Source organism: Doryrhamphus excisus, linkage group LG2 (genome assembly GCF_037039965.1).
Source record: "Doryrhamphus excisus strain RoL-2023G ecotype Guam linkage group LG2, RoL_Dexc_Guam_v1.1, whole genome shotgun sequence".
NCBI classification, from domain to species: Eukaryota; Metazoa; Chordata; class Actinopteri; order Syngnathiformes; family Syngnathidae; genus Doryrhamphus; species Doryrhamphus excisus.
Genome location: NC_136358.1, coordinates 19636438 through 19660812, shown reverse-complemented (window position 1 = coordinate 19660812; position 24375 = coordinate 19636438). Strand labels below are relative to the sequence as shown.

At 44.5% G+C, this 24375-nt stretch overlaps 1 protein-coding gene and 1 long non-coding RNA gene across 9 annotated transcripts in view; both read left to right on the top strand.

Annotated features, from left to right (window-relative positions):
- Positions 1-24375, top strand: part of iqsec3a (IQ motif and Sec7 domain ArfGEF 3a) — a 48173-nt gene that overhangs the window by 7624 nt on the left and 16174 nt on the right. For 6 of the 8 annotated variants that reach the window (XM_078787516.1, XM_078787508.1, XM_058077793.2 and 3 more), the window contains exons 2-5: positions 2695-2775; positions 12929-13433; positions 18343-19511; positions 23609-23770. In XM_078787516.1, coding sequence (XP_078643642.1) covers positions 2695-2775; positions 12929-13433; positions 18343-19511; positions 23609-23770 — 1917 coding nt within the window. Of the gene's footprint in view, positions 1-2694; positions 2776-12928; positions 13434-13750; positions 13858-18342; positions 19512-23608; positions 23771-24375 lie in introns of those variants that run through there. The other 2 variants (XM_078787540.1, XM_078787541.1) reach the window with 2 other exon arrangements.
- LOC144894544 (uncharacterized) lies at positions 533-1238 on the top strand. Its single transcript, XR_013625152.1, has 2 exons — positions 533-773; positions 856-1238. It is a non-coding gene; the product is annotated as an uncharacterized LOC144894544 (long non-coding RNA).

Below are 24375 nucleotides of genomic sequence, written 5' to 3'. Positions count from 1 at the left end.
TTAAACTGTGCAGTTTCTCATCAAGGTCTTACACTAATATGATAAATATACATGTCATTTGTTATAGATTTGTAAGAAATAAGTATCTACTTTTATAAAACAGACATTTTTTTAAATTCATTTTCTATTCAATAAGGTTGTTGATGAACAGTGCGTCGCTTCATTAGTAATGCCTTGGTACCCCGCCAGTGAGAAGCAGTGAACACAACAGCTGCGTCTTCGGGTATTAAGCTTACACTACTTTAATATGATACGCATCTATATCATGTTACAATAATACTGTCCTTGTTATTATTTTATTGTGAGAAATAGATTTTCGCACAATATATGTAGTCGTTTGCGGCTATTTCTCTCGCTCCTGTTAGCTAGCCGCTAATGCTAATGTGCATAGTGCTAGCATGGCTGTTTAATCGCTGTTCACAAATGGTATGTACTTGATTTCAGATCGCACTACGAGTAATATTTTAAATTGTGTAGTAAATTAGGAGTGAGTTTAAATGTTGATGTAGTATGTTTCATTTCGTTGATTGAAATCTAAAATTGTATCAACCAGTACAGGTGTGCCTAATGAAGTGTCCTGATTTAGTTTAGTATAACAGTGACGACCTTGAACCCAGACAGTGTGTTTCTTCTCTCCCTGCTGTCTTCCTTCTTCTCTTTTAGGACATAAAATACATGTTCCTGCTCCTTTGTGGTTTCTTGTGGGAAAAGTGTTCTTTGTCCATCAGCTTCTTGCAGAAAAGCAAGCTCGAAGTCTCTCGGGAGTCTCCCTGGTGCTGACGTAAACCTTTCAAGGAGCTTTTTTTTAAATATGTCTGTGTCTTTTTTATATGAGTGTGTGTGCGTACCTTTTAGGCTAGACTGAGTGATGGAAGTGAAGCTTCACTCTAAAACATTTGAAGTGCCCTCACTGATGAAGCAGAGCTTTTAGCCATATTGCTGCTGGAGAAATTGACGTAATGCAGGCAATAAAGGAGCAGGATGAAATTAATCTTACAGACGTGTGATGACGTTTTCATTGGTGTATAATAAGCCGGCTAATTGCCTTTTCAGTAGTACTAGACACAAATGTGGCAGCCAGTACATCCTGCATCCTGCGATGCAAGCGCAGTGCGTCCTTGTCCTCGTGTTTGACCTTTTAGCGGTCCATTTGGCTTTTTCTGAGTTGCATCAGCGGGGGTTATTGACAGTTGCAAACACATTAGTAATGAGAGTTTACAACTTCACAGTGCTGTGCAGATTAGACCCCCGCACCATCCACCCTCCCCTGCAACCAAGACTGTGGGAAGGGCTTAAAGAGGACGGAATTAGCCGGTTTGGAGCAAGCAGGGGGTGTTGAGTTCACATGGAGACGATAAAGGGAGTGAATTTGTGCACAATATGAAACATTGATGCATATTTAGCATTCAGAAATTGGGAGGATGGATGATGCTAACAGACGGTTCGGTGCTTTAAAGGTAAAACAGAGTTCATTCTCTTCTGATGTCTCGCCTAATGTGGCGAAATCAACGAGCCGTCGTCGTTGCCGTCATTTTCCGCATCGGTTGGCAGCTCAGTCGTTAACAAATGTATTCCACTCAATGTAGACAATTCCAGATGTTTCTTCTGTGTTTATTTCGAGATGGTTGGCGACATTTTCAAGTGCACTGGTTGAACAAGGTGCACAAGACCTTGTTGTAATCTCATGCCATTGTCATGTAACAATGTATAAAACATGCAAAATTAACATTTACTATTGGAGAGAATGATAATAGCGTGGTTTGATGTTCTTGTCCCGTCTTTAATTCTGTGGGAGTCTTGTGGTCAGCACCTCAAAATCCAATTGCCAACAAGCAATTGGACAGGATTGGCAACAACATCTTCCATGTTATTCAGGAAAGTTCTAATTTTTTAAACTGTTATCCAAAATGATGGAACAAAGAACTTGGTACACACAACATGCAAGGGACTTTGCACATTAGCATACATTAGCATGCATTAGCTGCTGTCAGTGGAAGAAGAAGCAAGTTGTGTATTGTTTGTTTTAACTTTAATCCACAACGCCGGAACATGAAACCATCGTTTATGTTGATGCTTCATAATTTGGCAGTGGTCTTTGTTTTAACTTTAATCCACAACGCCGGAACATGAAACCATCGTTTAAGTCGATGCTTCATAATTTGGCAGTGCTCAGTCCCCGAAATTCGGTCTACATTTGGACGGGATTAATAACAGTGTGGAAAAGTTTGATCGTTCTGTTCAACTTTAATCCAAAATGACGGAACAAAGAACTCTACACATACAACATGCAAGGGACTTGACACATTAGCACACCAAATTTTAGGTAACTTCTGTCAGTTGAAGAAGAAGCAATAGTGCGTATAGTTGCTTTCAACTTTAATCTATCATGCCAGAACAACAAACTTATCCACAAAAGTATTGGATATACCGTACATTTATATTTAATTTGAGAGGTGCACTCCATCCATCTATGACAACAACACCTTCAATGCCATTATGGAATGTTCTTGATGTCTTATTCTAACTTTAATCCAAAATGACAGAGCATCAAACGTAAAAGTGGCAATGTCGGAAACGCCTGGTCTAGACGAATGAAGGATGTCATCCGTCCCCCCAGCAGCAACAATCCGTGTTTTCTTCTGCCTCCTCGGATGAAGTGTCTAAACCTGTTTTTGCTCTTCTTTCCCCCTCCAGCAACCAAACCGTGCTGCATCAGTTCTGCTGCCCAGCCCCGGATGCCCCTGAGGGGGAGGCCTCGTCCGCCTGTGTCCCCAGGTAAGAATGTCCGCCGCCGTGTTGTGCAAATCGATGTGTTTCCAGCTAAGACCCCCATAAGTCCAGTTGACAGCTTGAAAGGGAACAACCACCCAAGTAGAGTCATCTCTGTTGAAGTGGTTTGTAAAAAACGATATTTTTGTCTGCCCAAAATAATAATTCAAGTCCATCTTAACGTCAAGCCAAAAACCAAATGGTAATCTGTCACTTTTGCACAGTTATTAACTGTCAAGATGGCTTTGATTAACCTTCCTCTTGTGTTAGATTTCTGGTATCATCTCTTATGTTAACGGGTCGGTTTTGACCCGTGTATTAAATCAGCTATAAAATACACTAAAAACAATAAGTTACCATCAAATTTGCTTCTTGGTTACCTTCTTAGGCTTCCTCATCCATGAAAATGTTGATTTTAACACTTTTAGTGTGGGCTTTTATTTGTCACTATACCCCTCCATTTCAATTTCCAAAAATGGTAAAATGAACCTCAAAAGAATCATATTAAATTGAATTATTTTGTTACCTGGCTATTACTGAGAGCTATAGAACATATCTCTTAAATCAATTAGTTTGATTTATTTTCTAATTTTAGTATTAATCACTAAAGAAACATCTATGGTGTTGGGTTGAATTTTGACCCATATATATTAATGTCAAGAAAAGGTAGAAAAATTTATTGTTTTCAGCAACAGAACTTTAGTATAAACTGAAATGAAAAAGCAGAACAGGTCCAGATATTGGTTCACTGTACTTCTTGCCATTCTTTCCATGATCCAAATTGTAAATGTGAAATCAGCCAATCAAATGAGTGAATTCACGTCACATGTAAACTGGAAAAGCGGTCAAAATGAGAATCCCCTGAAGCTTACATGATGAGAAAACACTCAAAATAACACTCAAAATATTGCTTTACAGTCATATTATTATAACCTTTTTTGGGTTTTATTTTGTTGAAATAGTTTCTTGACAAAGTCAAAAAAGCTTCGATGCAATAAACAAATATTATGTGATTTCTTTTATGCATTAAAATGTAAAACGGGTCGGTGCCGACCCTAACACAAGAGGAGGGTTAAGCGTGCTAATCAATATTCATGTATGACATTTCAAGTGAAATCACCCCCCCCCAAATATTTATTTCTTTGTATAAATGATTCATCTGTCCAAAGAGCATTGGTAGCAATTAAGCTATCTTTTCTCTATTGTTTTATCTCGCTTGGTCCAAGCTAGCAGATAAGAAACCCAATTAGAAGCTGCGTTAACTACTAATGGAGGTCCGGGAGGGGCGGGTGCGGGTGGGGGGGGTGGAGCTAACATGCTAAAGCAAAACCACCTCAAAGCAGGGCCCGAAACGGAGAGCGGCCTTTTTTTTTATTTGTTTGTTTTCTGGTCACATCTTTTTTCCGTTGTATTTTGACACCCAAAGCCGTATTGTTGTTGATTTCCGCCTCGTTGTCCGTGACTTCACGCGGCATCATCATCATCATCCACATCCACATGACCGCCCTCACCGGCCACCCCCTCTTCCACCTCATCTCGTCCATCACCGTCCATGCTCACGTCATGCGGGCCTTTGTCTGTCCACTGTGGTCACATCAGACTGTGAGACTATTTTTGTTGTTTTTTTTTTTTTTTGACCCACCAGAACTGTATTATTAGAATGCATTGATGTGTGTACTGTATGCAAGGTCTTTCATGCTGGAAAGGAGCGGGTACATGTACTGCATCTGTGTTCACGTGTACACACACACACACACACATACACACACACAGAAAAAATGATGTTACAAAATCATGTTGCATGCTATTTTTTTTTTGCTTAGAATTAGCATCTTTGTCTTATTTGTGTGTGATCAGCTGATCATCAGACATACCGTAAATGCTGTACACCAGGAACCTGTTTATATTCATGAATAAATGCCAGGGTGGTGCCAAGAAACATGGCACCACCCGTCAAATGTCAGCTTCCCACCAGAATCCGACAGATTTGTTGATGTTCACTTTTCGAGTAATTCTGGAGCGCCGACGTGCTAATTCCTTCTAGCCGGAAGGTCATATGAAGGGCGATAAAAGAGCAGGAATTTGTAAAGTTAGCAGCCTTTAATGAGGAAGTGGGACTCCAAATGCTTTTGTCAAAGACACCGGCGGCACGATGTCTCATTGGCATAGTCGGCCACATGGAGTTGTGTTTCTCAGCCTTATTTATCAAGCAAAAATGAACTTATTGAACCCTGATAACGTGATAACACATCATAATAATGTAATGTACATCATCTAGGGTCTGATTATTGTAGCTTTTCATTGGACAAAATGCTGCTCGAAGGGCTGCACGGTGGTCGAGTGTTTAGTGCACAGACCTCGCACCTAGGAGACCAGGGTTCGATTCCCCCCTACCATCTCTGTGTGGCGTTTGCATGTTCTCCCCGTGCATGCACATGGGTTTTCTCCGGGTACTCCGGTTTTTCCTCCCACATTCCAAAAACATGCTAGGTTAATCGGCCGCTCCAAATAGTGTGAATGGTTTGTCTATATGTGCCCTGTGATTGGCTGGCTGGCCACCAGTCCAGGGTGTACACCCCGCCTCTCGCCCCAAGACAGCTGGGATAGGCTCCAGCAACCCCCCGCGACCCTTGTGAGGATAAGCGGTAGAAAATGCTTCTCAATGGCTTTTTTATGTGGACAAGACTGTCTCCAACCTGCGGCGTGGGGGCCATTTGTGGCCCCTTGGTGTTTTTTCACTGGCTCTTAGTACATTTACAAAAAAAAACAAAATTACATTAAAAATGTTTATTAAAAAATGGAAACATGGAAAAGAAGAACAGTGATTTAGTGGCCATTTTACAACTATAAAGTCATATTATTAAGAGAAAGTGTTACTCATATAAGAGCAGTATGTTCTTTAATCTTGGAGTAGGGGTGTCCGACGTATTTATTTATTGGCCCTCAGCGCACACACACACACACACACACACACACACACACACACACAAATGACATGACATTAAGGCTTTTAGCCTTGTTTTAGCTCGGAATGAATGTATGGATGTTGTATTTTAATGCATCGTTTACTCTGTTTTTACTCAACTCTATTTTTATTATATATAAATAAAATGTACTATTATTATTATCAACAAAAGCAAGAAAAAAGAACAGTAATTCTACATTTTACTCAAATGTTGCCTGTAGGTCGAAATTGTCCAGTGAAAAGAGACGAAAGGGGGGGAAGAGAAAGCAACATTTCAACCCAAGCTAGCTAAAATATGCTTTTGTTTTATGGCTCCCAGGCATGCTAATCCCTTGTGTGCTGTGCGATGTGTGAGCTACATTGTTAGTGGTCTAAGAAACTATTCAGAACTTTGCAAGACCTGGTTTCTATTCCCTTCCATCATGGGTGCTGGGCTACCAGTAGCTGAATTTAGTCCTGAATTTAGTTTTTTCCCTTCCATGGGTCCATCAGTGGTCCTGCCACAGTAATGCGTGACGGCCGCACGCGTGTGCAGTAAATTCAGCCCCCCCCCCCCCTCTTCTCCTCTCACCTCCTCGCCGCGTGATTTCACATCCACTCTGATCTCCTCCCGTGGCTCTCGGCGACGGTCCTGGATGCAGCGGCCTCTCAGCAGGGAAGCTGCGACCTTGTCGCCACGGCACGGCTGGGGAGGATGCGCACTTAAATCCAGATGTGATTTACACCTCCTGATTGCTCCCACCGTGGCGTCGCTGCTTTCACATCAGCTCTCCTGCTGGCGTTTCCCTATTGGCTCGACGGATTTGTCCCAGAGCCAATCAGGGGAGGAGATGACGGCGTCATCGTCCTCATTCAGCTGTTTGAAAATGTCCCCCGGCTGCCCGTGTTAGCCCCAATTCTTATTCAAGTCAGCTGCAGTCGCTTGGAGTCATTTTTAATTAACGACGAGTTGACGTTCACCCTGAGGTTTGCTTGACAAACCTGTGCTTGAAGAAAGAAGAGGGGGGGGATTTATTACATCCAAAACGTCTTTTGATGACTTTGCTGCAGCATCTGCCCGCCTCGCTGTCCTTTAACACAACACGCCATAGCGTTCCCCATGCAAAGTGCTACTGAGTCAACATGACTGACAGCTTAGCTTAGGTCAGAGGTCATTTCAGAGTGTTATTGTACTTTCACGATGCATGTTTTTTTCAGATTTTAAAGGGAAAGCGTCCTTTTGGAATTTTTTTTATTTTTTTGCATTCCTTACGTGAAACATGAACACACATCTTTCTCCTTTCTGTACGTTTTAAACTACTAGCATGAGACGGCTCACAATGCACATAACTCACTAATAACTAATCCGCATGTACAAGCCTCTATTAAAACACCAATTACCTTTTATGGCTTTTTGTTTTCTAGCATAAGTTAATAATAATAATGACTGCACGGCGGTCGAGTGGTTACCACGTAGACCTCACAGCTAGGAGACCCGGGTTCAATCCCACCCTCGGCCATCTCTGTGTGGAGTTTGCATGTTCTCCCCGTGCATGCGTGGGTTTTCTCCGGTTACTCCGGTTTCCTCCCACATTCCAAAAACATGCTAGGTTAATTAGCCACTCCAAATTGTCCATAGGTATGAATGTGAGTGTGAATGGTTGTTTGTCTATATGTGCCCTGTGATTGGCTGGCCACCAGTCCAGGGTGTACCCAGACAGCTGGGATAGGCTCCAGCACCCCCACGACCCTCGTGAGGAAAAGCGGTAGAAAATTAATGAATGAATAATAATAATAATAATAATGGCTGCATGGCGGTCGAGTGGGAGGCGCGTAGACCTCACAGCTAGGAGACCCGGGTTCAATGCCACCCTCTCTGTGTGGAGTTTGCATGTTCTCCTCGTGCATGCGTGGGTTTTCAAAAACATATCACTCTGTCCACCGTCTGTAAAAGCAGAAAATATGGCGCCGCTGAGGGCTTTTTAATTAGTAACAAATCATCCGCACTTGCTTTTGCTCGCTGTTCGCTTTTACAATTCAATTTTCAGGGGGGGAGATTCATCATTTTTTTGCAGAAAATAAGTGTTCCTCGTTGAGTTCCTTAATATGCTTTATAAGGGGCGATCAGGCATTAAAAAAAAGGCTGATGAGGCATTATATGGCAACAATGAGCGATACCGAGGTCAGTGTTGCCAACTTGGCGACTTTCTTGCTAATTCTGGCGACTTTCCAAACCCGCTTTGATTTGTTGCCCCCTCATTTATAGCACTTCATTTGTTCCAGACTCCTCCGCCATGTAGGATGCAGTGTTCATAAATGGGGGAGTTAGAGCATAAAAGAACCTGTTTATGACTTTCTACTAACATTATCAGAGCCCCGTAGCCATGAAATAACAGCCCTATAGTAATGGTCATGGTTTAATTTCATTTGAACATGCATCAGATTACAATTGAGTGCATCCCATAATCAGTTCACAGTTCCACATGTCCAAAAGGAGTAGGAAGAAGCAAAGCTTATTAACCCCTCCATCTGGTACTTTTACAATCAGTAACTGTTAGATTTGTTCACGTCCTGCTTTCATCATATAGTTTAAGTAAAAAAAAATAAAAATTTAATAAATTTTATTTTTGTCACGTACCAAAGTACGAGGTGATATGACCATCCAATGACATAATGGGTACCATAGTAAGTGTCAATATAGTGATATATATATATATATATATATATATATATATATAGCACATCATGACTGGTTGAAGACTCTTCATCCTTGTATTTAGCAAACATCAACTGCTTGTATTGTTTCTTGAATTGGCTCATCGTTGTGCATTGTTTGAGGTCCTTACTCAATCCATTCCATAGTTTGATTCCACATACTGAAATGCTATGCTAACGCTAACGTAGTCCTAGCATAGAAGTGTTTCAAATGTACTTCTTCCCTGAGATCATATTTCTCCTCTCTTGTAGAGAAGTATTGGATGACATTTTTAGCTAATTGCTTATTTTTTTAGCCTTATGCATTATTTTAGCTGTTTGAAGATGAACTATATCAGCAAGTTGAAGTATTTGTCATTTTAGAAATAAGGAGTTGGTATGTTCTCTGTAGGCGGCATTATGAATTATCCTTACTGGCCTTTTTTGCAGTACATTTAGCCAGTGAAGATTGCTTTTATAGTTATTAGCCCATATTTCCACACAATAAATAAGATATGGTACAACCAGAGAGCAATAAAGAGTGTGGAGTGATTTCTGATTATTGAAATATTTCTGGCCATCTTATGTTGTATATTTGTAATATGAGGTTTCCAGCTCATATTTTCATCTATTGTGATCCCCAGAAATGTATTTTCCTTCACTCTTTCAATGTCTACACCGTCTATTTGTATTTGCTGGTACGTGTCCTTTCTGCTGTTAGCAAACAGCATGATTTTAGTTTTATTTAGGTTCAAGGACAATCTATTAAAAGCAAATAATACCAGCTTTAAGTCTTTCGTGACTTTGGAGATATCATTGATGTACAAGTTGAACAGTTTTGGTCTCAGTATTGACCCCTGGGGAACTCCGCACGTAATATATGAACTTGCAGTCACCATTACACTGCCATGATGCATTGTGTACACCGGATTGCACCTCTATTATGGTCTGCCAACGATAGCCTAAGTCACAACTGCTCGTATACGCTCCCACGGCAGGAAGCGCATGGAAATGGCATGCGTGCCGTGCTGAATTTCACGCTGCGGCTGACCTTCTTGTCAGACCACCTCGTCCTGGTTTTCTGCCTTCTGGTCTCTGCCTCTCGTCACATGACAGAAAGGTGAGCGAGCAAGCTTCATCAGCGCCGCCACGCTCTGATGGCGAATGCTGAGTCATGCTTGCGGTGTCATTATGTCACTCCCAGGTGTCGCTTCCGCTCTTGCTCAGCGCCCGGCCTGTCATGTTGAATTATCTTTTCAACAGGCGATGGGAGAAAGACCATCGGTGCAGGAGGAGAAGCCCAACTCATGTCATTAATGCCAGCTAGTTAGCGGAGTTGCCGGTGCTCGTTTGTCGGCGCTCTTTCTCTCTCCAGGCGTTGTTGTTCCTGCTCACTTTGGGCACACAAAAGCTTGCAGGTTGAAAATAGCATTTGTAGCGCTCGCGTGCGCCCGCGTGATGGGAGTATGCGGTAATCTAAGACGTGCTTATCCCGTACCGGGAGTACACAGGTGTTCAAACAAAGCAAACCGCAGGGTTTCCGCTGTTGATAATGTCTTATTCCTGCCAGATGATGCAAATGCACGGGTGGTTTTATGTGTTTTGTACCATCCTCGTGAAATATGTGTACAATCTGTGCCTGCTCGTGCCGGTGAAAAATGAACCGGCTTCTGGAGGCGATAGATTTCACATAAAAGCACTCATTTTATCCTTTTACGTCACATCTTCTGCTCTCGCTGCTAAATAGTGTTATTTATGAGGCCACCCGAGCGAATGCACGTTATCGATCGGCGTCTTCATAACCGAGTCATCATGTTATGATGAATCAGGCGATTTTGCACACTTTGCATGGTCCCAGCAAAGAACAGAACTTGAGCTAGGCGTCTTAAAGCTTCTTCTTCTGTAATGACGCACTATAGCGATTACTTCTTCTCCCCCACGCTTTTGGGTGCGCCACACACCTTTGACGTCGCAGGACGTGTCATCGAAATTGTGGATGTTGTAAACATACACTTCCTTGTCTTTCACCTCCAATCAGGCAGGAATTTGTAATTTGTCGCTAAAGAAATGCTCTTGAAAAGTCAGCAGAAATGCTGCAAATGTTTAATAGACAGTACGAATTGCCTGTGACGAAATACATGTCATAATAATGCATCATGCAGTATTAGGAATTTTGAATTTGTCACAAAAGAAATGCTCTTGAAAATCCAGCAGAAATGCTGCAAATGTTTAATAGACAGTACGCATTGCCTGTGAGAAAATACAAGTCATAATAATGCGGCATGCAGTATTAGGAATTTTGAATTTGTCACAAAAGAAATGCTCTTGAAAATCCAGCAGAAATGCAAGAAATGCTGCAAATGTTTTATAGACAGTACGAATTGCCTGTGAGAAAATACATGTCATAATAATGCGTCATGCAGTATTAGGAATTTGGAATTTATCGCAAAAGAAATGCTCCTGAAAATCCAGCAGAAATGCAAGAAATGCTGCAAATGTTTTATAGACAGTACAAATTGCCTGTGAGAAAATACATGTCATAATAATGCGCCATGCAGTATTAGGAATTTGGAATTTGTCACAAAAGAAATGCTCCTGAAATTCCAGCAGAAATGCAAGAAATGCTGCAAATGTTTTACAGACAGTACGAATTGCCTGTGAGAAAATACATGTCATAATCATGCGTCATGCAGTATTATGACGCATTATTCTTATATATTATCATGATTAGCGGCTTGTGTTCGTGGTTTATTTGGTATAGAAATCATAATCATAATATCCCTTTAGTGTCAATTTGTGTCGGTAAAGATGCTAATGCTATTTGACAAATGCATGGACTACAGTCTCTGCGTCAGTAGTGCTAACCTGGAGGACCATCTCTCCAGTAGATTGCTCAATTCCCAGCAAGCAATGCCATTCTTAATGACTACAAATCAACAGAAGGTTGGACGGTTGAGGCTGAGCCGTCATTCGTCGCCGTCCTTTTAGAAGACATCTTCTGATATATGACCCCCCCAACCCCCTTACGCCGTGTCTATTTTTTGCTCACCTGCAGCTAAGTGAAAACGCAGTGTGCGACCGTACTCCGCCATCTATTATTCATCACACGTACGTCCATTTTAGAGGCAGCAGATCGCACTCAAGCCCATTAAAGATACTTCCCAGCTTCCACGCCGCCGTGTGTGATGAGACCTTGCAGAAGCTCCTGCAGGAGCGAAGGAAAAGCAGATGGATTCTCGCCATCGTACATATTTAGAAACATATTTATGAGGCTCCATCCAAGTTCAGCAACGGCAGATTTGATGTTGCGCCGTGCGTAGGACGCACCAGCAGGCCCGCAGCGCTTGGAACGACGTTAGGGGAGTCGCCTCCACTGTGTCAAAATAGCAACAGTACCGTGTGAAGAAGGGCAGGTAGGAAGAAGTGAAAGCAGACACGGCACAGCAACGGGGGCATTCACCAGGATTTTAACCGTGGACCCCATCACCGTGGACCGTGGACGCTGGGACGCAACCTGTACCTGTCAAATCACCTCGGCTATTTGTGGATACGATGACACTAATAATAACTATTAACTAATAATATTATGGTGCTGCACGTTGGTCGAGTGGTTAGCGCGCAGACCTCACAGCTAGGAGACCCGAGTTCAATTCCACCCTCGGCCATCTCTGTGTGGAGTTTGCATGTTCTCCCATGTTCTTGTGGGTTTTCTCTGGTTGACTCCGGTTTCCTCCCACATTCCAAAAACATGCTAGGTTAATTGGCCACTCCAATTTGTATGAATGTGAGTGTGAATGGTTGTTTGTCTATATGTGCCCTGTGATTGGCTGGCCACCAGTCCAGGGTGTAACCCCACCTCTCGCCCGAAGACACGCTGGGATAGGCTCCAGCACCCCTGCAGTAGAAAAATATTTTTTATATTATTTTCACTTCCCACCTAGTGGCCGATGTCCAGTACTACATTCACAATGGAACACTTCTTCTGCCTTGTGTTTGTATTTTAGTTGATGTATACTACTTTGTGTAAATACTTCATTTAGGCCAAGAATAAGTCATTTAATATTTGTAGTAATGACAGACGAAACAATTCATTTTCATGGTGTAATTATACAGAAAGTTGTAATGTAATAATCTACTGTGTATATAGTAAGCGTGGCTTTATTAAGTATGTATATCATCTATATCCACACACACTTGTATGAGCTGCATGACTGTCCCATTGTGTGTGTGTGTGTGTGTGTGTGTGTGTCACGACTGGCAGTCAATTGTGTTAAATCTACATTCTTTTCTGAAGACGTTGCTGCTCTACCCCGTCCTGTCCCCAAATCCCCCCCCACCCACCCACCCAACGTTGTGCAGCTGTATATTTTCCACCTTGTCTTTGTCAAGTGCGTAGACCGACCGGTCAAAATAGTAAAACGCCGGTTGGCTTCTTACCACTGCATCCCTGGAGAAGAGGTCAGAGGTCATGGCGGATGCAAGCCAGCCACCTCACTCTGCGTTTTCTCCTCCTTTCTGCAGCGACGACCTTTCTCCAGACCCGTCAGTGGGGGAGGAAGGGAAGGGAGGAGAGGGGGAGCTGCAGAGTGAGGCCCAGTCACAACCACGGCCCCAGGAGACTCCGCCCCCGCAGCCTCAGTGCGAACCGCAACCGCAACAGCCGCCGCCTGAAACCGAACCGGAATCAAAACCCGAAGCGGAAGCCGAGCCGGAGCCCGAAGTTGAAGCCTCGGGCGGGGAGGAAGCGCCGGAAGTTGGATCCCCCCCCAGTGGCGGGGAGGAAGAGCGCACGAGCGAGGAGGAAGCAAAGGAAAAGCAGGAAGCAGAGGATGATCAGGATAAAGAAGTAGAAGAAGAAGAAGAAGAAGATGAGGAGGAGGAAGGGGGAGGAGCTAAAGGAGGCGGGACGGCGAGGAGGGCCAGCCTTCACCACACCGCCTCGCCTCTGAGGGTGCAACGCAACGGGGCCGGCTCCCACTCGGCCACTTCCGACTATGAGCTCTCGCTCGACCTCAAAAACAAGCAGGTAGGGATGAACCTTGACGCGTGTGTGTGTGTGTGCGCGCTTGATCGTTTGTCGGGAACGTTGAAGTTTTCCATGGACTGAACCGAACCATCACCATTATCATCACCATGCCATGTTCTCATCAGCTGCGTCCCGTCACCTCGTTGTCTCTCCAAGGTGTCCTGACCCGAGAAGGTCTTTCAATGTCTTTCAATTAGTCGTTCTCAGCGGAAGTGTCGCCATCTTGTTATTAAAGCGTTGATGATTGTCTTATGGAAAATGTGCACATGCATTCCCATGCTCTCACGTGTGTGTTTCTGTCAACGTTGTGCCATCAGGGAAATCACACAATAGTCCATCTCCATTCCCAAGGACCATCAGTCATTTGCCGTGCATTGTTTTTTCTCACCCGACTAACCCAACATCCTTGGAGATCTCCGTGCAGGTAAGGAAGCGGAATTAGTCACCTATGGTAGAATGATGTCAATTGCTTGTTGTAGATCTTCAATGTAACATAGCTGCTTTATGTCTTTCACCCATGGAGGGGGGGTCACACTACCGTAAACGTATAGCGTATTTAGAAAGTATTCATGGAGATACATAGGTCTTCCATCTTCGAGAAGATGGGATTGATGGATCAATGACGTAGTGATTGGAAGCGCAGTGTTTGGTTGCGGTGTAGCAACCTCACGATTAACTGTCAATATGTTTGATTCCTACACTGCGTGGGTTTTCTCCGGGTACTACGGTTTCCTCCCACATTCCAAGAAACATGCTAGGTTAATTAGCGACTCCAAATTGTCCATAGGTATGAATGTGAGTGTGAATGGTTGTCTATATGTGCCCTGTCATTGGCTGGCTGACCACCAGTCCAGAGTGGACCCCGCCTCTCGCCCGAAAACAGCTGGGGTAGGCTCCAGCATCCTCCGCGACCCTCGTGAGGATAATCGGTAGAAAATGAATGATTTAATGAATTTTTCTTCAAGAAAGTAATAATAATATCCATCCATCTTCTATACTGTTCATCCTAATTGGGTCGAAGGGGTGCTGGAGCCTATTACAGCTAGCTTTGGGAACGAGGCGGAGCACACCCTGGACTGGTTGCCACATATCGACAAATAAAGATTGACACCCGCATTCATACTGATGGATAATTTGGACATGCATGTTAGGTTAATTACACGGGGAGAAGATGCCAATCAAACCGGAGATGTCCACAGTGACCGGGACAAAGAGGCTGAATGCCTGACAGGAGGGTTCACTCGCTCCATGTTGAGACGGATGCGGAGTGAACCTTTTGTCATCCAAGAGGAGGGAAAAAAAATGCATGTGGAGATGAACGGATTGATTCGTCACCGTGACGGGCCCTAATGAAACCGTCCTTGCCATTCCAACTGGAAAATGAAGACTTTGCTTGGGAATGACACTTGGACTCGCTTATCACTATTCTAAGCGCTGATGGAGAGATGAATCCAGGGGGGATCCGATCGATTCTTCAAGGGCAAACAGGCCTCCCACAGCCGTGTGTATACAGCAAACGGTAAACACTCCTTTTTTCTGAAGGAGCATAAAAGGGACACGTGAATATCTTAAGAGACTTCAAAGCTGCTGGAGTGGAAGATAATTGTACGGAAAAAGCGAGGTGAAAGGAAGTTCAGCATGATTACGGACATTTTATGTGATGATCCCATTTGAAGCTCATTCCTAACTCCAGAAGCTCCGACTTATTCCGGACACCGGCTACTGATTGATGGACGGCTCCAAAAACACACCGGTCTAGTCTATGAGTCCACCGGTTTTCTACTAAAGACGCCAATCGCTCGCTACGACTGCGTGGCGTTGGCTACGCGCATCCAAGAGGATCAAGCCCCATGACTAGCGCTCGTGCTCATTCAGATATCTCACGGCAGAGAAACATCTGCTTGATTAATGAGCTGATTATGCAACGACAAAAGTGGGACACACACATACACACACACACACACGACTAAAGCAGCCAAGCTGAGACGATAATTAAAATACTTGACGTCACCGTTTCGCCCAGGAGCGTCCGTGACTACACTGGAATGATTTGCTTGCTTTGGGAATTAAATCAAATGCGGCGCCGTTTCCTACTCCGACGGCGGGAGTCAAGAACACGGCTGAAACCTGCGAGGATTTATCTTCTAACATCAACCTGCCACACAAAGGAGGCTTTCAACCTGTGACCTTGTTGAGTTTTTGACCTTGATTATTTTTATATTTTTAGGGTCGCGGGTGGGGGGGGGGGTTGCGAGAGGGGCGAGAGGCGGGGCCCAGCCAATCACAGGGCACATATAGACAAACAACCATTCACACTCACATTCATACCTATGGACAATTTGGAGTCGCCAATTAACCTAGCATGTTTTTGGAATGTGGGAGGAAACCGGAGTACCCGGAGAAAATCCACGCATGCACGGGGAGAACATGCAAACTCCACACAGAGATGGCCGAGGATGGGATTGAACTCGGGTCTCCTAGCGGTGAGGTTGCTAGGTTAATTGGCGACTCCAAATTGTCCATAGGTCCATTAGTTTGGGGAAAACGTTATATAATATAATAAAAGTCATAACTAGGAGACGAAGACAAGAATAAATTCATAAATTTTCTACCGCTTATCCTCACGTGGGGTGCTGGAGCCTATCCCAGCTGTCTTCAGGCAAGAGGCGGGGTACACCCCGGACTGGTGGCCAGCCAGCCAATCACAGGGCACATATAGACAAACAACCATTCACACTCACATTCATACCTATGGACAATTTGGAGTCGCTAATTAACCTAGCATGTTTTTGGAATGATAATATTGTTTATCGGTAAAATGTGTTATTGTGACAGGCCTGGGTTTAATCCGCTTCACTTCCTGTCTGACGGACACCATCCTCCAATGCATTCTCTACTGTTTTATTTGACACTTTGAGTTTTTTGTGGAATCATCTTTTGGAGGTCCTAACAAGGCCTGGCCTCCAAAATGATGATCACAATGTTCAGGTGGTTGCAGGCAATTTGTGTCCAGTTTGGACATTTTGGCCGCACAACAAGCATCTCTACCTTCCCCGATTGCCCCGTTATTTCCAACGTACGCGGCTTTGATAGTACATTGAGTACGTGGACGCAGTTATCTCCCCAAGCCAAACCCTCCTCCACTTGTAGCTGTAATGAGGTTCAGAGCAGGAACAGAAATATAATCGTCCATTAAGTCTGAACGAGGTGGGGGGGGGGGGGGGGATTTCAAAAGATGTGCACCGCACAATGTGACTGACCGAGATAAGAGCTCGCACTTGGGTGTTTCCAAAGATACGCCCCGATTGTTCCGGGAAGCGCGCGGGGGGGGGGGGGGGGGGGTTCATCAAGTGTTTGAGCGCACGCCAGACGAGGACGGCTCTATTGCGTCTGTATCTGTTTCCCACAGCCATTTTTCACGGGCCAGATTAATGGCGGCTTGGCTTTCAGACAGTTTCTGTGGAGGACTCCTCTGCGGAATTTGCGGAGATTAAGAGTTTTGTTTTGCCCGGGGAACGGGTAGTCCGAACGTTGGGAGTCAGCTCCTCTCTTTTTCACTGTGATGGTGCAGATATGGAAAACAATGACTTTGCGGCTTTTCCCCTTTCGTGACCTCACTGTTTATGTTCTTTTCCTTTTTGCTGCTTTTCACTGTCAAGTAGACAAGATCAGGCCTCTTGGGGGTGTCACAAGATCTCGTAAAATTAAAACGTGACAAGAGTTTCCGTTTAGAAATAAAAAGCACTAGGCATGGGACAAGAATGAATTCATTCACTTGACTTCCACGTCCGAACAAACAGCGTTGCTCTTAGCACTGTGGTTCTTTTGTTCTGTAGAACAACGGCATGAACGGAGTGAGACCTTTCGTCAGTCTCTTTGTCTCAGTGGGTGCAGGCGGGGCCGCTAGCGTCCACACAAAGTGCAGGAGAGAAATAAAATGAGTAGGTTACCGGGACATAATTCACCCCGGAATGATCGATATGGGGGCGGCACGGCCATCTACTGGTTAGCGCACAGCTAGGAGACCAGGGTTCAATTCCACCCTCGGCCCGTGGGTTTTCTCCGGGTACTCCGGTTTCCTCCCACATTCCAAAAACATGCTAGGTTAATTAGCCACTCCAAATTGTCCATAGGTATGAATGTGAGTGTGAATGGTTGTTTGTCTATATGTGCCCTGTGATTGGCTGGCGACCAGTCCAGGGTGTACCCTGCCTCTCGCCCATAGACAGCTGGGATAGGCTCCAGCACCCCCGCGACCCTCGTGAGGAAAAAGCGGTAGAAAATGAATGAATGAATGATCGATAATGGGAGGGGTTGCCACCCGGAGGGGTGGGCGCAAGGGACGGGTTTTTTTTTTCCGCTTCCTGTTGTGGTTGAGAGACGGGGCTTTCATGTCTCACGTAGCAAAGAGTGCAAGTTAATGTTTGCAAGAAAAATCAAGTTTTCTCCCAAATTAATTGGACACTCCGCCTCAGAGTCCAGTTCTTCGGCGCTTCGCCGGTGACCCCGACGTGATGACGTTTACCGCTTTAGCGGCCGTCGAGCTGCTCAACGAGAGTCGTCGTCATCCACGCCGCCGCCGCTGATTCCCAGAACTCTGGCAATTTTAAGGTGGCGTTGTTAGCCATGTTCGCTGTAGCTCCGAACACTTCGGGACTACTGTCAAATTTTTGGGGTACCTCGTCAGCGCGGACGGTTCGACGCCACTGCTGTCGAAAGTGTAGGCAATCAATAGGCAATATGTTGTCATATACGGTTTACCTTTCATTGTACTTTTCTTCAAAGTCACATTAAAATCTGGTAGAAGGAACCGTCTGTACTCTGTACCCTAAAAGAGTCGTTCGTGCCCTCGTTGACTAAAAGACTTGAAACTGAGTCATCACTTTGTCCTCTCTTTCATTCCTTCCAGATCGAAATGTTAGAGCACAAATACGGCGGCCACCTCATTTCCCGTCGCGCCGCCTGCAAGATCCAGACCGCCTTCCGCCAGTACCAGCTCAGCAAGAACTTTGAGAAGATCCGCAACTCCCTGCTGGAGAGTCGCCTGCCGCGCCGCATCTCTCTGCGCAAGGTGCGCGTGCAGAACACCGAGGGCTTCTCGGCTGAACGGGCCCTGGCAGAAGGCTGCAACGTGGCGGGCATCCCCCTGGTGAGGTCGCCGTCGCTGCCCACCACGGTGGGCGGCTCCCTCACCGACCTGGAAGACTCTTTCACCGAGCAGGTCCAGTCGCTGGCAAAGTCCATCGACGACGCGCTCAGCAACTGGAGCTTGAAGACCATGTGCTCGCTGCAAGAGGGCGGAGCTTATCAGTTCAACGCAGTCGCAGGGGGAGGCGAGGGAGAGTCGGGCGTTCATCAAGGCCCGGTGGACCCGAGCGATCTGTCAAAAAGTGCGAGCAAGCTCATGATGGCGTTCCGGGATGTGACGGTCCAGATCGACAGCCAGAACTTCCGGGTTTCGTCTTCCGTCGTGGAGTCGTCCACTTCCGTCACGCTGGGAAGCTGCACTCAGCAAGACGGAGCTTCCATCACAGCAAACTCCGCCCCCATTTCCGAGCCCTCACTCGAAACACTTGCCCCCCCAGCCGCCGACTCCATAGAGCCCCCGCCGCCCCCTCTAGAGAACCCGCCTCCCCCGGAAATAGACTCGGACACATGTGATCAGGACGTTGAGTTCCCCGCTCCGCCGCCGAGCGAGGAAGAGCTCACGGGGGACGACCTGCCGCCCTTGACCCCCGTGGAAAAAACAGCTCCCCAGCCGCTCGCCGACCAGGTCGTGGTGGCGGCGCCGCCCCCGTCGGAGACCCCGAAGCCCCCCCCGGCCGTCTCCGAGCCGCTGGAAGTCAAGCGGAGCGGCTCGGAGACGGCCGACAACAGCTCCGAACAGATGAGCAGCAGCAGCGCTTCCACGGAGGCCCGCTCCACGTCGGAGGCCTCCTCCAAGGAGGCGCTGCAGGCCATGATCCTCAGCCTGCCGCGCTACCACTGCGAGAACCCCGCCAGCTGCAAGTCGCCCACGCTGTCCACCGACGTCATGAGGAAACGCCTCTACCGCATCGGCCTCAACCTCTTCAACGTGTAAGTAACCGCAGAACGCGTCCGCCTGCTTCAGGGTAGATTGTGGCGCCGCCGGCTCGCAATTAGTCGGATTAAACAAGACATAAATCCAGCAAATAACGATCCGCAAAGGCTGAACTTGTCATTAGCGGCCTTCTGGCCTGGGGGGTAATTAGAGACCGCTTTAGTGTCGCATGGATCATCACCTCGGGAGCTGGGCTCAAAACGTCCTTAGTCTGTCAAAGCTCCCGTCACAATATGTCGAGATGCACGGGGGGGGGGGGGATCCTTTGGGAGCGAACAAGATTTTGTGGAGATATTGCCCCAATTACGGTTTCTCACGCAAATCTGGAAGTGTGCGGCAAAGCCGATTAGCTAGTGCTTGTGAGCGTGACGCTGGAAACAAGCAGGATGCTGCATGATGCTTTTTGTAACGTTCAAGGCTCTTTTAACGCTAACATGGCTAATAATGTTAAAATTTATGGAGGGAACAAATTCTGGCGATACTCAGTCATGCGATGCTCATAGCGCCTCGTACTTTGGTATGTGACAAAAAAAGAACTATATTAGGAAAGCAGGAAGTGAACAAAAAATTAAAAAAAATAAAAATTAAAAATTAAACTATATTAGTGACACATTTTTTTTAAACTATTAGGAAAGCAGGAAGTGAACAAATTTTTTAATTAAAAAATAAAAAATTAAAAAAAAAATTAAAAAACTATATTAGTGACAAGAAAATTAAACTTTTTAGGAAAGCAGGAAGTGAACAAATTTTTCTTTTAAGTAAAAAATAACAAATTTAACTATATTAGGAAAGCAGGAAGTGAACAAATTTTTTTAAAGTAAAAAATTAATTAAATTATATTAGGAAAGCAGGAAGTGAACAAATGTAACAGTTAGTGATTGTAAAAGTACCAGATGGAGGGGTAGGATTTAATAAGCTTTGCTTCTTCCTACTCCTTTTGGACATGTGGAACTGTGAACTGATTATGGGATGCATTCAATTGTAATCTGATGCATGTTCAAATGAAATTAAACCATTACCATTTTTTATTCCACATTGAGCGTCACTAAATAGCCTATTCTTTGCTATGAAAGCGGCCTGGATTATTTATTCTACTACACCATCTGAGTGGCAGCCGCATCATGTCCTGTTTGTACAGTTTATTAAAAAGGTCATCGGGAAGCGTCCACAGGGGTGATATTCCACGATGATGAAAATGCAGCGTGCGTTTAAGCGGAGTAAGGCGTGTTTGCGGTCTGCCTTTTTGCAAAGATAAGCAGACTTTTAATCAGGCGGCTGCAAAGGGAAGAGCTCCTCGGTGAAAACAGACAAACCAAGCTCCAGGCTGATGAGAGCCTCTAATAACCGCAACAATGTACGCGCTGCATCTCAAACAGGCCCGCTCGCCGCAGGTTGTGACCTTTATCAGGTGATGTAAGAGTGGAATTAAAGAAAAGATTGCGTGCATGTGGGAAAGCCATGCGAGGTAAAGCGCGGGGGTCGAGGCGGACAAAGGGTAGCGACGCAAGATCAAGTTTGCACCTTGAGCGTGGACGGCATGACAATGACGGCACGGCGGGGGAAGGCGGGGAGGGTGGGGGGCGTCAAGGACAGGCAAGGGGGAGATGTAGCGGTCGATGAGAGGAGGCAGGTTGTATGTGGGTTTATGTCAAGGCGACACGTTGCAGTGTGTGTGAGAGACGTGCGCTTGTTTTTTTTTTTCATTGGCATGGAGTTCAATCAACATCTGAGTGGGCTGTGATGAAGTTCTAAGGATGAGTCAGCGTTAAATAAAAGATGACGCACACATACAAAGCTTTGCAGGTGTTCGCAGTGCTCCTTTTGACATTGTAGCACAGTAAATACCCTCTTTTTCTCTCAAATAGTGGCCCAGATTGCATATTGACTCAACTGTAGCGTGCAGGGGAGGGCAGAATACGCCTTTATTTGTACCAATACATTTTTTTTAGTACTTTTGGATATATTTCTAGCATTGTTTTCAATGCTAAATTATTTTGTTGATAAAAAAATGCAGTGTTAGCATACATATATTTGACTATTTTTGTATTATTTACTTTATTCAGCTTCATTTTTGGGGCGGTTTCTGGCTATAGATGAATATAAAACCTTTTTATATCGAGTAGTAAGGATAATTCATGGTGTTCTACCATATCTTATTGTGTGGAAATATGGGCTAATAAGTATAAAAGCAATCTTTACTGGCTAAATGTATTGCAAAAAAAGGTCAGTAAGGATAATTCATAATGCCGCCTACAGAGAACATACTAACTCCTTATTTTTAAAATGACAAATACTTCAACTTGCTGATATAGTTCATCTTCAAACAGCTAAAATAATGCATAAGGCTAAAAATCAGTCATGATGTGCTATATATATATATATATATATATATATATCACTATATTGACGGTTACTATGGTACCCATTATGTCATTGTATGGTCATATCACATCGTACTTCGGTATGTGACCAAAAAAAAAAATTAAACTATATTAGGAAAGCAAGAAGTGAACAAAAAATATATATTTTTTAAAGTACAAAATAAAAAAATAAATAAATTAAACTATGTTAGGAAAGCAGGAAGTGAACAAAAAAATGTTTTCAAGTAAAAAAAAAAGTAGCTATATTAGGAAAGCAGGAAGTGAACAAAAATTTTTTTAAAGCAAAAAAACCCCAAATAAATTAAACTGTATTTGGAAAGCAGGAAGTAAACAAATGTAACAGTTACTGATTGTAAAAGTACCAGATGGAGGGGTAGGATTTAATAAGCTTTGCTTCTTCCTACTCCTTTTGGACATGTGGAACTGGGAACTGATTATGGGATGCATTCAATTGTAATCTGATGCATGTTCAAATGAAATCAAACCATTACCATTTTTTATTCCACATTGAACGTCACTAAATAGCCTATTCTCTGCTATGAAAGTGGCCTGGACTATTTATTCTACTACATAGGGAACCAACGATAAATTAGTTGGGGTGTCTCAAGATGGCGCAAGATTAAAACAATATTTATTATTTTTATTTTGCACCAGGCCTGGGACGGGCTTGAGGTTGGGATACACATGGACAGGACAGATTGTATTGATGGTAATACTCCAAATTACATTTGTGTCGAGTTGTACAGAATTCCCACATTTATAGGCAAAAACTTCGGGTGTCCCTTCTTTATTTTTGCAGAGGTTAGCAACCCTACATTTTTATTTGTCCCTGTGATTTTATTACCATTACGACAAACTGAGTTTGCCAACCCTCATGAACTCCTCCAGAGGAGACCAAGAAGGTTTGGACTTCATAGTATTTAGCAGTAATTTAGCAGGAAGTGCCAATATTTACTTAGCAGTGCATGCGCCTCCTTTTTTTTGCGTGTGCTCCTAAAATATGAAGGGGCCAGGGGCCAATGTGCTCCTCGTAAAAGTAAGTCTGGACCTCTGGTAGAACATTGGTAGCACAGCAAAGCTATGTTTTATGCACTCACACAAACCTTGCCTGCATCATCCCGCCCGCGGTGCTAAATGACCCGGCAAGTAATTGCGAGCGCCGACATCCAGATGGTGAACGGAGGAAGCACATTTTCTCACGAAACCCGACACAGGAACCATGGAGGCTCTTGGGGGGTTTAGTAGAATTGAGTCGACAAGTCAGGCATTTACGGGCCCGAGTTTTAAAAAAAACTGAAAAATTGTGGTATTACCTCTCCTCGTGGCGTCATCACAAACGCTAATCACCATGTGGGATCATCCATGTGTTGCTGGGAAAACATCGAGTCATCTGCCAAGTTCGCTCGGAGAGTGAGAGAGAGAGAGAGACGGTGCAGTCAGGAGAGTGGGCGAGCTTTGGAAGCCGAGCGCATCGCAGCAGATGCCCGCCTTGTTGTCTCGCACGATGCGGTCGCGCTGCCATTTGCTCACATCTGCTCTGTCTGGTCCTCCCCCCCTCGCCCTTTATCACCCGCCATCCATCCTCACCTAGCTAGGGGCCATTAGCCGCGACAGGCCAGGCGCTCCGTTATGTAAAAGAACACAGTGGGGTGTCCCGTGTAATAGCCTGACTATTTCACCCACCATTTCTTCTTCTCTCGTTGCCACCTCAGGAACCCCGACAAGGGACTCCAGTTCCTGATCTCGCGAGGCTTCATCCCCGACACCCCCATCGGCGTGGCCCACTTCCTGCTGCAGAGGAAAGGTCTGAGTCGGCAGATGATCGGGGAGTTCCTGGGCAACAGCAAGAAGCCCTTCAACAGGGACGTACTCGAGTAAGTTCAGGGATTGACTTGATGCTTCCATGCGGCCACAGAGAAGATAATTATTGCATGCTTGGATGTGTGTGAGAGACTTGCACGCAAATAATTCCATGGGAAGGCCAACCAAGCCCAAAGTTACATTTGTTCACTTCCTGCTTTCCTAATATAGTTTAAGTTATTTTTATTTTTATTTTTATTTTTATTTTTATTTTTATTTTTATTTTTATTTTTATTTTTATTTTTATTTTTATTTTTATTTTTATTTTTATTTTTTTAAAGTAATATAAGTAGTAATATAAGTTTTTATTTTTTATTTATTTTTAGTTTTATAAGAAGTAATATAAGCAAAAAAAACAAACAAATAAATGTAGCTATATTTGGAAAGCAGGAAGTGAACAAAAAATAATTAAAATAAATGAATAAATAAATTAATTAAACTGTGTCCCCTAGCTGTGCGTCGCTCTCCCCTTCCACATCTCCTTCTGCATAAACACGAAACGTTGAAATGTTAAAGTCAGTGAAACAAATGGTGCTCATGGATTTCCCTCGCAGAGCTCTCGGCTTAAAATGCGCCGGCGTCTGCCTCCATGTTGCTTAACGACCTCGTGTGGCGCCTG